General features: G+C 33.7%; 1 protein-coding gene and 1 long non-coding RNA gene across 8 annotated transcripts in view; one reads left to right on the top strand and one right to left on the bottom strand.

The window, feature by feature from the left end:
• The window catches only part of DGKB (diacylglycerol kinase beta), a 347,802-nt gene extending 334,104 nt beyond the window's left edge, over positions 1 to 13,698 (top strand). For all 7 annotated transcript variants that reach the window (XM_021388186.1, XM_021388187.1, XM_021388184.1 and 4 more), the window contains one exon: positions 7,831 to 13,698. In XM_021388186.1, the coding sequence (XP_021243861.1) occupies positions 7,831 to 7,938 (108 nt within the window). In that variant the 3' untranslated portion in view covers positions 7,939 to 13,698. The remainder of the gene's footprint in view (positions 1 to 7,830) is intronic.
• The window catches only part of LOC110394375, a 65,961-nt gene extending 52,177 nt beyond the window's left edge, over positions 1 to 13,784 (bottom strand). Inside the window, exons 1-3 of the long non-coding RNA XR_002435579.1 lie at positions 13,697 to 13,784; positions 6,310 to 6,414; positions 6,131 to 6,190 (exon numbers count right to left, since the gene is read on the bottom strand). This is a non-coding gene — a long non-coding RNA (uncharacterized LOC110394375). The remainder of the gene's footprint in view (positions 1 to 6,130; positions 6,191 to 6,309; positions 6,415 to 13,696) is intronic.

The following is a 13,992-nucleotide window of genomic DNA, read 5'->3' as shown; positions in this document are numbered from 1 at the left end:
TGTGTGCTTCAGAAAGGTCTTTGGAAGCCTAAGTGTATCTGATCACATAAGTATGGGGATGATCTCAGTAATGTGTATCCAGAGCTAGAGTCTGAAAAAATATAAAATCATAATTAAATTTTAGAAAAAAATATGATGAGACCAATATGAGAATCATGAATTTTTGTCTTCTCTGGAAACAAAATTGTAGTTTTCTCCCAGAATTACCTTCAAGCAAATGATTAAAGACCAATTAAACAGAAAACAACTTGCTCAGGTGAAGAAATCCAGGAGTTTTGTGTCTTAGATGATGTAAGAGTTTGCTTCTCCTTTTATTTCCTCTCCTAGCAAATTTATTTTCTTAAATCTTACAAGGAACCGAGGCAACTATAAAAAGGTGCTGGCATTCATATGCCATGCATTGCAACCTATGGGGGACATTCCCATGCTTCACATGAGGATGCTGATTATTAGTTCACTATCTGTGTGATTTAAAGGACAGAAGCTACTGTCCCAACACAGTGCTGGTGTGCTTGTATATACAAGTTCTATGTACATCAGTTAGATCACATGAACGGATCATGTCCATCAGTTTGACAGGAGAGCTGAGCTTCAGCTTTTTGATTTTTGAGTGTTCCAGACAGAAAGCTATTGTTGAAAAAAAGACTGCTATCTCTCCCCCTTCGATTGTGCTTTCAAAAGTTGAAATAACAGATTTGATTTTGACATGGAGACATCAGGAACTTTGGTTTTCTTTAACTTCATGAGTTTTAGGGGCTGACCTAAAAAAAATCAGAGAGATCAACTGAGGAATTATTACAGTCAGCGTGTATTGAATCAAACTTGCCCCGGGCTGCAAGTGGCTGAGCTCAGAAGTCCTTTTCTGTTTCTTCTTCAAGTTTTGGTACAAATGAGAGCATTTTGCAAATGATTTCTCAAGGAATCAGGTTCAGCCTGATCAAAAATCTCCTGCTATGCTCTATTATACAGACCAAGGCTGCATTAAATCCCTGTAATGTATGGGATGCAGGTTGCACATATAGCCTTGGAAGTTTATTTCCCACCAAAGAAACAAGTTTACCTTTCCTACTTCTCCTCCTGTCCCTTCTCACACACAGAGACAGTGTTTCCCTAAAATGACACTAGGGATTCAATAAATAAACTAAAAAAAAAAAAAAGAAAGAAAAGAAAAATGTGAAATATAAAAATGCAGTGATTCCCCAGAAGCTATGATCTGTGATTTTTCATTCCTGTGATCAGTTTTAGTACTAAAGAAGTTGCTGTGTTCTTCTTTTATTATCTCTTATGATCTCATGCTGCATAATCACCTAGCATCCCTAAAAGAGAGCTCAAATGTATTCCTATAGGTTCTGGGAGTTGCCTCAGTGTAAAAAAAAATCTAATAAACATCCAGAATTATTGAATATGTTGAACACATGCAGACTGCAGTCTGACAAAGTCACTTTGCTCTGGTATAATAAGATGCAGAATCTGAGCATCAAATTGTATTGTTTTCACTGCTTTTTTTTTTTTTTTTTTTAAATAGAAGAGTCTTTGGGACAAGGAAAGATGATAATGTTAATGTTATGTTAAACATCTTGTCTGATTAGCTGAGGAGGAAATTCTATCACAGCTCTCCCAGACAAATATAGCAACGTGAAAGATATCTATGGTTTCACCTGATCTCCAAGCAGGTCATTAATAGTAATGAAACTTCAAAGACTCTCAAGTTAATTCAATAAACTTGTAGCTTTAGCCATCAGGATTTTTTAAAGAAAAGTAATCTTTCAATTTAGCAACATAAAATATTAGCATTGTTTTGAAAAATCTATAGGAATATTCCATCTTAATAACTGTGATTTCAGTTCCTTCATCTATTCCTGACTTGGTTGGCATCATGTCTGGTAGAATGTCAAGCTGCTAGCATCATTAGATTAAAATGAAGAGGTAAATATCTACAAAATATGCAAAAGTATTGCCTAGCTGAAGGAATGAATATGGTAATCCATACTCAGAGCCCATCTGATGGGTCGGCAGAAAAATAGTTTAATAATCATCTAAAATATTTATCTCTAATAGTATTTTTTAGAATTATTTACTGATAGGAAAACTTGTAGGAAGGCATTTAATAATGGAACTCAGAAATTATATTTCAGTATATTAGGATTTGTATGCACCTTACAATAAGTTTGAATGAATGAATGGATGGTTTCTTTAGCCTTGCCTTTAGTCCATAAAGATGTGATGGGTGTGAGCACAAAGGACTCAGTGAGGTCCCACCTTTGTAGTTAAGTCCAGACAGAAACAAGAATAAAAATACTTTTAATCATATTTTTGATACCCTAGAGCTAGTTGAAAAAAAAAAAAAATTGAGAGTCACAGATTTGTTTTTATGTAGATCCATTGAGGTCCCTTCCAACCCAAGCCATTCTATGATGCTATTAAGAAGTTGCAGCTGTAACAGACGATCAGTTTGTAAAGTAACCTCTATCCATGTCACTGAATGTAATAATACTTTCTTGTTTTCTTATATTGTGGGAAATTAAACTTCTGTTTGTTTCTTTAGAGCAAAGATGAACTGAGTCATAGATGTGGTGGCTTTTGTTAGTACAGTGACAGACAATTACGACAGTTAACCCTCAAATGGAAATCTAGAACAGAAGCTATAAAAAGAGGGCTAGGTGTTACACTGAAATGCTGCACTGTCCCCCCACAACAATGCACATAGATTTGTGTTTCAAGACCAAAGTGGTTTATTGTGCCTCTAACACTTTATTATGCAACTGGGCATTATTTTTTGTGTTCACAGGTACGCTGCATATTAATTAACTTTGTTTACTTATGCAATTTTTTTTTCTTAATTTCACAACAGTAGTTTTTGTAATTGACAAAGCAATTTACTGCATGTGTGCTTTCTGCACCCCAGACAAATACTCTAGTATGTAATGCACCTTTCTTTCCAGTTCAGATTGTTAAGAACAGAATTACTTGTGACTAATTGCCAATTAATTTGCAGTGGTTTTAGGGAGGAGGGAGAAAAAAACAATTGCACCTACTAATTAAAATTTGAAATATTCTGAAGTGTCATCTTTAGGTGTCTGTGGAATACATAATTTCCATTTTAGTTCTGCACTGGATCTGTAACAACCCTAAGCTTGACAGCTCTATTAATTTAAAACCTCAGTGATACCTATTAGTATAAAACATGAAAAAAATGCCATTAATCATTTATTTTAATTTTGCAGCTCTGTCATTTTCTCAGTATGTTTAAAAATTATGATGACACCATAATGTTTTCCAATCTACCTGTGTGAAGGGGAAACGGATCACACTACTTAGGAGAGAGACTAGAGTATATTATTAGAGCTTAATTAATGCCAAACTGATTAGATTTGATTGCACTTTGCACAATAATATTGTTAAGAAATTTATTTAAAAGATGTGTTGTATAATGCTATGTTTAAAACAACTGATCTAGACCTGAGAGATTTGACCAAAATGTCACATAATGCAAGTCTCAGGTTAATTTTTATAATACTGCCTGTGTTCAGTCACCCAGTACAGCTCTTGATCATCTACAAGAAGATGAAAGTATTTGCCACTTCTGTGATACAGAAGTGTTGCATCCATCTATTTCCTGTAAAGGAAGCAGCAAAGGGGCATCCAAACTAGAAAATCCTTTATACCCTCAAACCCGCCAGTAGCTAAATCTGTCTCTGTCCAGTCTGATTTTTTTTTCGTTTTAAGGTTTTAGTAGGTTTTTATAACGGTTTTTTAATGTTTTGTTTGTTTGTTTAAGATATTTTAAGGGTTTTTACCATCTCTTTATCCATAAAATACAGTTAATTTTTCAATATTAATTGAAATATTGCAAGCAGAGCTGATTGTCTCCATTTTCAGTTTTACATTTTTAATTAGCATTGCAGCTAGCAATTGTATTTCTGTGCTAATAGTAAGTATTTAGGCATTCTATGAAGTCAGAAGCACAGAGAGAGCTAGCGCATACTGTCAAAATATTAGCATATAAGCAAAACTGATTGGCCTTAAAGAGATAGCTTTTACACTAAAAGTATTGAAGTTCACAGCATTTTATTGGGTGAATGCATTGTGTTAATGTGGCTTCAAGGCATATTTTGAAATTATGACCTGCTCCTGAAACAAATTTCTGTTTTATGCATTTAGAAATATCTTTATGCATTTAGAAATATTCTTCCTTCTCCTTTATCAGAAAATTACAAATAGAGTGCAATATCTAACTCTTTTTTTGAGAATTGTGCTTTTTAATAGATCGTTTGTCCTTTCCCACAAATATATTGTTAGACACACTTTCTAATGGTGGAAAGGTGATTTCAAAATTACAAGTGCAATATTTTTCTGCTAAGCCTGTTTACTAGATAGAGCAGTCCTTTAAGTTTCTTTGATCATGAACTCAAAGTCTAACATCTTGGCTTTGGTTAGTGAATGAGAATTTGGCAGTGGCTTCAACAGCTTGAGTTGTAAATATATGTTGTATATATGTCTATAATATCGTATGTGAGGCTTTCAATAACAACAACAACAACAAAATCAAGATATTTTAGCAATTCATGTGTCTATTTAATTTCTTCCCAAATGAAATTGTGTTATTTACTAATTTTGTGTACTTTTAAATTTCTTACAAATTTGTCAAATCGACATATTCTATTGCTTTTTTCCTCCAATAGCACTTCACTCACTTCTCCATTTTATGATTAAAATATCATCCATGCTTTCAATAAACTTTGATAAATTATCTCTAAAATGATTTTCAAGTATTCCTGACTATTTTGCATGAGTATGTTTGTCAGGATATAATCAGCTGCTAAAAATGTTAGGTTATGATTTGAGCTGTTTGTGGGATTTTTTTCTGACCACTCTCTTTTTCTCTAGTTTTGTGTGTGCATGTGCAAGGAACTCACAGGTTCACTGTAGAACAATGAAAAACAATAAACCAGTGCATCTTATTTAAAGCATTTTAAAGCTTTAAATATTGTGCTTCTGATACTAAAGACATGAGGTTGCTTGTGGAAGAAGAGAAAAAATCCAAATGGTAAAAGTTAGTCTCTAGACATCAGATGAGCACAGAACTTGTACACAGCTATAAGTAGTGATTGTGTTGAATTTTAAGTAAATCAAATTTTCGTTGCTTGTAATTAAAGATTTTTGTCTCTCTCTTTTTTTTTTTAATGTTCACTTGTGTGGGGGTTTTGAGTGGTTGCTTTTTTCTCCGTTTCAGGCTCTTTTAGAGTACTCTGTGCATTCAGCCCTACTTTACCTGCTACACTATTTTTCTTTCTGAGACCTGTCTTGAAGTATGTACATTCACTTGTCACCCACACTCACAGCACCTCTGCTACAAATAGAAGCACCTCTGTGCAAATAGAAGCAGCAACAAGATTCTGGGACAGAAACGTGTTGCCTGAAAGGCTTGAGAAAGACAAAGTATATTTTGGGCAATCTTGTGCAATTGTACAGTGTGTATTACAAACAAACTGATCTTTTTATGACCCAAAGATATAATATATATATAGTTTTTCCATCAAGAAAATAAGGAATCAGTGGTTATCATTGTTAACCAATGCAGTGTTATCTTACACTACTGTGCATAAATAAAAAATATACTTTGTTAAAAATTTCTTTCATTATTATTTTCAGAATGCAAAGTATATTATATGCCACTGGAATATTGCCAATTTACAAGAGTTGAAAATACATCTTAGAAAAATGAATATAGGACTCCATTCTCATGTGCATGAGTGGTTAACATTGTTCACGCAACTTGGCTGATCCCAGCTGATAGGATACAACATACTGAAGAGGTCATGTTCTCTGAAACAGATGGCTCAAGCCAAAAAAGAGCATTACAAATGATAAATATTTTCTCAATTTGTAATTGCATTCATTCTCAGCAGCACTGAACAGCCCCAATCCAACATGCAATCTGTATGAGGTCTCAGGATTACCTCACCTCTTCATGCTAAAGCCATCTTTTGAGCTTTGCTCTTTTATTCATTTTAAGATGGAATTACTATGATTTACTTCTGAAAGAAATTCTGAGGACATTTCTATTGCCTCATCATGGTGAAATCTTGTAGTATGCTGAACCCTTGTGACTCTTAAAGAATTCACTCACCGCAGCTGCAGATTATTTCAGGTATTGGTCCTCAGGATCAGGCTGATGTCATCATTATTCCTGAAACACAAAATATGTCTTATGAAGCACATGAAAGTTACAGAAATACTTGAGGCAATTTTTCAAGACCAGATCATCAGCTGGTTTAAAGTGACATCAATGGAAGAATGCCAACTTACCCCGAGATTTGGCTTCCGAACTGGTGCCTGAAGCAGAATTTCATGTGAGAAAATATGTTGATGCCAGTCTTAGAAAGCAGGAGTTATTTTCTGTGTGAAATTAATCTAGGTTGCAAAAAAAAAAAAAAAAAAAGTAAACTAAATTTGATACTAATGAACAATCTTGACAGGAAGAGGTCACATATGAAGTTCAAGACTAGTGTACAAAAAGGTGGCATGAAAATGAACATTTAGAAAATAAAATAAAGGCTCTACTACAGTTAAATAAACTCTCTTATTCTGTTGGGATTTTTATGTTTCGGTCTCTTTATATTGTAAAGTAAAATTCCACCCCAAGAAATGTCCTGATCTATATTTTAATGAGTCTGTCCACGTGACATACATTTTTTGTTGCATTACTATTAGTGAATGACAAGTGAAGGATATTCATTTTAACTCGAAAATGTCAGGTACGCACTTTAAGAGATATATTTTTCCAGTTTTTAATGAGGTGGTGTTTCTTTTTGAAAGAAATACCCATCTCTGATGTGGGTACTATGTAGATGACAACTGATATTTAATAAGTGATGGTTCTTGTATTAGTCGTAGTTCACTAAAGAAAATGTCTCGGATTGCTTTTGAAAAACTCTTAGCGTCACTAGCCCAAAGGCAAGATGTGACCTTTTTATTACATAATGAGAATCATTTATTATCTTACAATGTATCTTAAAGTCACAGACAAAATGCCACTTTGATAATTGCTTTCAATTAGCTTTGAGCATAGCATACATTCATAAAATGTCTTCTCTAATTTAGACTTGAATTAGAGAAAATTGCAGACATAATCTACTTTAAGGTTGTCTCATATGAGGTGATTCGTAGTTTTATATCAAAGAAATCAAAATGGGTGGCTTTAGAGCAGTCTTGCAAAGTGTTTTAAATAGTCTTTTCAGTATTTGAGTCTATTCTACTAATAATTAATGAACAAATTAGAATGCTAGTTCAACTTTTTTGACCTTTTTTTGTGTGTTAATTTTTTACTTTAATTCACAATGCTTATTTTGAAATTAAACGGTGTATTGTGTTAGAAGACAGGTACAGCTTGATTAGATATATAAACAAAGCATACAAAGATACAGCCTGTATCTTAGTTGTAGGCAACAGCTTGATCCGTCAGCATCTATGTCCTTTCCAACTTTTAAATTCTTATTCATCTTCTATATGTGTAAAATATTCAACAGCAAGCAATAAGTCCCACAGTCAAGAAGTAAGATCAGATATTGGCCTGCATTATTTGTATACTATTTTTAACATTGATTGCATGTATAATTGACAGTATTTGTGGTAACAATAATTATACATACATTGGCTTACTGCATATGCAGCATCATTCATAAAAAAACACAGGTATTTTTCCTTATTTGATTAAATGAAGAAGGTTTGGAAATCATATGTAAAGATGATTCAGACATTTCAGTTACTTGTATATAGGAATTTAACTAGCTCAAGAGATAACTATGATTTTCTTCTTTCTTCCCTCAGATAAAAATTACCCACAAGAACCAAGCTCCTATGTTGATGGGTCCTCCTCCAAAAACTGGTCTTTTCTCTTCTATCATCAAAAGAACAAGGAACCACAGCAAGGAATAAGTCTATGTAGTTTAGTTTTTAGAAAATCAGTTAGCTTTGTTGGGCTTTGGAATATTTATGCTGGAAATCTTTCAAAAATTTTAGAATATCTTCTACTTGCAAATTCATGGATTTTCATTTAACAGTTTCCATAACTGAGCTAATGTAAAACTATGCTATTAGAAAAAAAGTTATTGTCACAGGTTTGTAGGCATTTTGCATGAAGAAAGCAGATGTTTACATAAAATGATGCAGCATTTTTTTTTGTTGTTGTTGCATGCGGTACCATTTACTAATCTATGGGATAATTCTGCCATGGAATATAGGAAGTGAATGCCATGGGTGATTTGATTTTCTCTCCAGTACATTTCTAGGTTTTTTTGTGTGGTTTTTTTCTGTTACAGTGATGATATGCAATAAGCCCAGTAGTATCTCTTGAATCAAACATCTTCACATCAGTAACCAATGAGACCTGGTTCAGATTAAAGTTTATTACAGGTCTCATTAACCTTTATTTTATCATTTGTTTCTACCCTGAGAAAATTTTTATTCAGCGAAGTATTAAAATCTTATATCTTATTCTGATAACTCCTATGTATGTAACTGTTCCTGCTGAAAACTTCAAATTCAATGTGTGTGATATTCAAATGATTGTGATCATTCTTGTGTAGGTTTTTGCAAGACTTGAAGTGAATGAATGTTTGAGCAAAAATTATCTGGTTAAGGAGATCATTCTAAGATTGAAGATAATAGTATTTGCAAAAGTAGCCATCAGTGTTGTTTGTTGAAACACTAGCATCATTTTAATGAGCAATACAGCTCTGTAACATGGCAAATTTTAAAATCACTCTGCATTATTGACCAATAGTATAGTGTGTATGCACACAAATAACCAAAGCTCATGCCTAATAAAGTGCATTTCCCACCAAAGATTTAGTGAAGGATACTTCAGAGAAATGGGTTAATGCATAATTAATCAAGAACACTGGAATGAACTCACCGTTGAAAATTTAGAGTTCTTTTGATTATGTCAGCAATGTCCAGACAAATGTTGGGATAGGAAGAAAACATTAAATTACAAATAAGTACTGAATTTTCATTTAGTTCATAAACTGATAGACACATATTCTAAATATTGAAACATACATCATTTGACTATTGGAAAATTAAATATATGTCTAATTTTATTTTAATTATTATTTATATATCTATACTATCCATAGTTTACTTGTCCTCTGAATTAATATATTAAGGAAAGGATAAACTGTTATCTATTTCCCTTCCTTAGTTTATTGCCTGGAATCAAAACATCTCTTGTCATGAATTTGGGGGAAACCATTTTTCAGATTTGTACTTAGCCCTCTGAGAGACTTCCTAACAGCTTAGAAATCATAATACAGGGATTTGTCTGAGGTTTGCACAACACTGTCTAATGTTGAAGGGAAGTCCAAGAATGGCAACTTTTTTTAGTCTTGCATATAAACTGTCTCAGTCAAAACTTTTGTGCAGTCTTAACGTTGTTCTTTGTTCAGAGTGAGCTGCTTCTCATCTCTGCATGTCTTAAGTTCTCAGAAATTTCATCAAAAAATAATGAAAAAAGTAAAACTTTGCTTGAAATGCATGATTTCCCATTTTTATGTAGATTTTTAAATGTTAATGGTTTATCAAATCTATTTTTCTATTGATTCATTCATCCATCAAAAAATAGTATTTTGTCATTCTGTAGTGCACGATATTGTGCATGTACTTAAAGTTGATATAATTTCTTCCTCAGTGTAAGAATTCAACAGAATCCTAGTTTATATAATAGACACTGAAATAAAAGTCAGTATATAATTGGTAAGAATTATGATTTTGAAATATATGATCAGTGTTCTGTAAACATTAGGAGGTAAATACCGGTTAATGTTATGTTCAGCATTAGGTAGAAAAATAGGGGGGCAATTGTTTGCTAAAATTAAGATCTTCTGGTTCCCCATTCTTGGGTCCAGTGATGGGTCCAATTAGTTACCATACTAGAGAACTATTATTTTTTCCTGTGCATTGCAAACATACAAACACAAAAGCATTTGATGCACTTGTTGACTGCAAATATGTGTAATTATAGAGGTAAAGATATCTGCTAAAAGAAAGAACTTGCTGGCATAATATTATATAAAATGCACATAGGTTTTATGAAATTATGGTTATAGGTGATATTTTCAGATAACTTGACATAGGATTTTCTACCAATGCTCATAACTTTTTGTGGCGAAGATGTGTTTAATGATAATATATAATGTGTTCTCTATGATTATCTCATGAACATTGTATCTCTGAAAACAAATAAAAAGATACATAAGCTATTATTTAATAATGTATGCAATTTTAAAAGTGCCAGTCTGAATAGCAAATTGTTCACAACATGCTTCTTCATATAAAGAGGAATGGATGGGTAGTCATGTAATCACAATTACATACAGTTCTGACTAGATGTATAAAAGATAAATCAGATGTTTGTCAGTATGTATCAAATTCTTATGGTAGCAAAATATAATGGAGCAGCTATTATACTACATATTGACACATTATATCAGTGACATTCTGTCTGTCTGTAAGTCATGTTTGTTTATTTGTTTCCAGTGGCCTCTAATAATATAAGACCATGATCAAGTTGATTGTATTGATGAATAGAAAAACTTAGAGTACATAAAACATGTTACAAAAGGAAAACGCTTGGTTTAATGAAAGAGAATTTCACTTTTTTTTCCCTTTTTTTTCCACTTCAATGTGTGCAGAACTAGCATTGTGAAATTACATATTTGTATATAGTGAAGTGAAGCTATGCATATATGTATGTATAGATGAACTGTTCTTGTACTGACTGGATATTAAGAGTAGTAACTGTAAACCTTCCACAGTTTACAGTGAGATATTCTTTAAGGCCTCATTAATGACATTTACAAGATGAATAGAAATTACAACACTGTAGGAAATATGTCTGGCACTGAATTTGCAAATTTTTCATCTCCCTACTAGGATGTTGCAGGTAGCCAACGTGCTGAGGAAAGAAGATGACATCTCAGGAAGAAATCTAAGTTGTGAAAATGATTAGCATCACTTTCAATTCACATGAGTTCCTATTAAACTCAGAATTTGGTCCAGAGACAAATGCAATGTTACCGCTTCCAGTACTTGCAAGATATTTGTATGTATACCGTCACCATTGTTTAAAGCTGGGGGGGGTTAGATGCCATGATTTCTGCTTATTGGAGCGTGTATGTGTATACACATGCAAGATCAGGTAACATGCTAATATGCTTAGGACTTTGATGATCTAAGAAGCATTTAATATTAGTTTCTGAAACAGAAGTAGATGTCCTATAACATTGTCTCATTCTTATCAACTCTGTTTTATTACATGTAAGTCATACCAATGATTACCTAGTATTCAAAATTGTCTATTGCAAATAAAGTCATCAAGTTCATCATGTTTCAAAATATCAGTGTAAGAAGTAATTACAGTCAGAGTATCTTATCTGTGTTTGATATTGTACGAAAATAAGAAAAAAAACATTCTTAAAATGTAAGTTTTGTTGCTTTGTTTTGCTGTTTGTTTTATGTTGTTTTTTGTTTATTTTGTTGGGGGCTTTTTTGTTTTTATTTTAATACTGAGGTTATAGATGCTCAGACATTTGCAACAAGATGGTCTATCCATGATTTAAGATACTAGAATTATTCTGTAACTTACTGTCTTCAATCCCAACTTGTTACTGGGGCTTGTAACTTTGACAAAGATCATAGGAAATTTCCTGGGAAGGATGGCTTCCTGGGAAGAAGCCACTTTAAAGGAGCATAGTCCATCACCTGTTTGGAAAAGACTATAGGAAATAGCTGCAAATCTGAAAAAAAAAACAAAAATCCAGCATAATTACCTTTAGACAAGAAATCCAGGGAAGAGCAGAGAAGAACTCTGCTAAGCAATGAAAAAACCATATGCTAAAAGTGATGTGCAAGAAGAGCAAGTACTAAGCAATCCACAAAAATTGTGTGGGGCCAGAGAGGCCAGGTGAAGTTATTCAAGGCTGATGAGAATTGATATGCCAACAAAATTGATTAGCTTAATCTGCAGTCTTGTTCTACTTAAAATGAAGGATGTGGATAATGTTGTTTTTTTTTTTTTTCTTTTGTGGGGAGTGTGATAGGAGTTAGGCCCAAGTGGAGCCTCATTGAGTCCTTCTAGTGAAGGGAGAAGGACTTGTGAGTGAAAGAAAGAAATGAAATCTGTTCAAAAAGATAAAGTTTTTTGTAAGCCTTTGTTTATTTCTGAATGTTTTTATAAACTGAAGAAAAAACGGCCTTGCTATTAAGTAAGTTTTGCAAAACTGATAAGCAGTTAGCATGAAAATTAATAAATGAATTTAGAAAGCTAAGGTGGTTACAAGAAGAACTGCTCCATGTTTTATGCAAGAGTGGTAAAGAACATGCCAGCCTCTTGTCAGATAATTGCTACTTGTCTCTAGCTCTCCGAGGTCTGAAAGCATTTTGTTTTCCCTGCACATAAGGAAGGAAATTTCTTGTGGTCCTGTTGAGGTGAGTAAAAGCCTTACCGTAGCCCTGCCTGGAAAATAAATCAAACATATGCCAGATCTGGAAGCTAAATCTTCATTAAAGAGATGTAAACTAATAGGTGCAAATTCACAGCATGTGAGGATCTGAGGATATGCTGTGCAGGAATGCTTATCTGATAGCGCAAGCTCTGTCCAGGTCTGTCAACATTAGCTGGTTTCTGCCAAACCTGATCTTGTGCTATGGTGGGCCTACTGGGTTATGTACCCTCATTAGCAATCAGTTGCTGGATGTTGAGTTAATTTTTAAATAAGTTGGTTTGACCTTTTCTGTGAAGCTGTTCTATGGCCAGTGAGCCTTCTGGAAGAAGACAATATTTGGGATAGGGAAATAGAAACAGCTTGTTGTCAGATAACTTTTTTTGCTTGGGTGTAGCAAAAGTATTTTCAAGTTCATGGTGGCTTCATGGAGACCTATGCAAGAGTGGAGTTGTGTTTCATTACTGAGCCCATTGCAGCAGCATAGAGTTACTTCTAGACTTCATTCTTTGTGAAACTAGCTTCTGCTTTTCAGCAAGTCCTGCTCCTCTTGTAGTGTCTATGCCAGGTGGGGCTGAGAGGACTGTAAAAGAAGAGCAGTCATGTTTGTGTGATAATGGGTAATCTTACCAGGCACCATTGCCTTTGCAGGCAGAGTGAAATTGAAATGTGACTTCAGTGCCTTTCAGGAGAAAAAGACGAAAAAAAAAAAAAAAAGTACAATCACTTCCTATTTCAGAAAATAATAATGCATTGTAATGTATCATGGATGATAGTGAAGTTGTGTTCTGGAGTTAAGTAGTAATTACTGAATTTGTATGCGTGTGGTAGGGGTATGGAAAGAGTTTTCCCATTATCCGTTTATCTTAATTTAACAAGAATAGCTGAAGCAGAGAAACTTCTACATTGACAATCAGCTTCCATTTTGTGAAACTGCCCTACAGCTTGAAGCTATAAATAGGTACGTTGTAGGCATGGAGAATGTCAGCATGGTGGTATTTCAGAGACTGCTTCCTTTCTTTCTGATTCATGATTCAAAGCAACTACATGAGAAGCACCTCAGGGCTCTCTTTAAATATGACTCATACAAAGAGTAAGTGATAATCACTAGGTTTTCTTATTTATAGAAAGGTGGTAGCTATATTGATGGTGAAGCAGGAGTTTCATAGTGAACTACCTAGGTTCATACTCACATTCTGTGAAGCAACATATCAATTTGCTCTAATCGGTAGCTTTTCTGGACAGGGAAGTGAATGCTGCTTAAAGTCTTGATGAAACATATTATTTATGGTCCATTTTTTTTGCCTGTCAGTAAGAAAAGACAAGTTGTCAATCTGCAGGCTTGTCAGTCTATTTATGTTAAATAAAAAAAAAAAAGTCACATCTGCAGACAGATTAATGATGCTTTGTATGTTCCTTAGTGTGACTATCAGATTTTGCAAAATGAGCATTGCCACTGTCCTTTCTGCCCAACTGTTAGGTTGTCTGT

The sequence above is a fragment of the Numida meleagris genome, chromosome 2 (assembly GCF_002078875.1).
Source record: "Numida meleagris isolate 19003 breed g44 Domestic line chromosome 2, NumMel1.0, whole genome shotgun sequence".
Lineage (NCBI taxonomy): Eukaryota > Metazoa > Chordata > Aves > Galliformes > Numididae > Numida > Numida meleagris.
The sequence above is the reverse complement of the archived record's forward strand: the minus strand, read 5'-3'. Positions and strand labels throughout refer to the sequence as shown.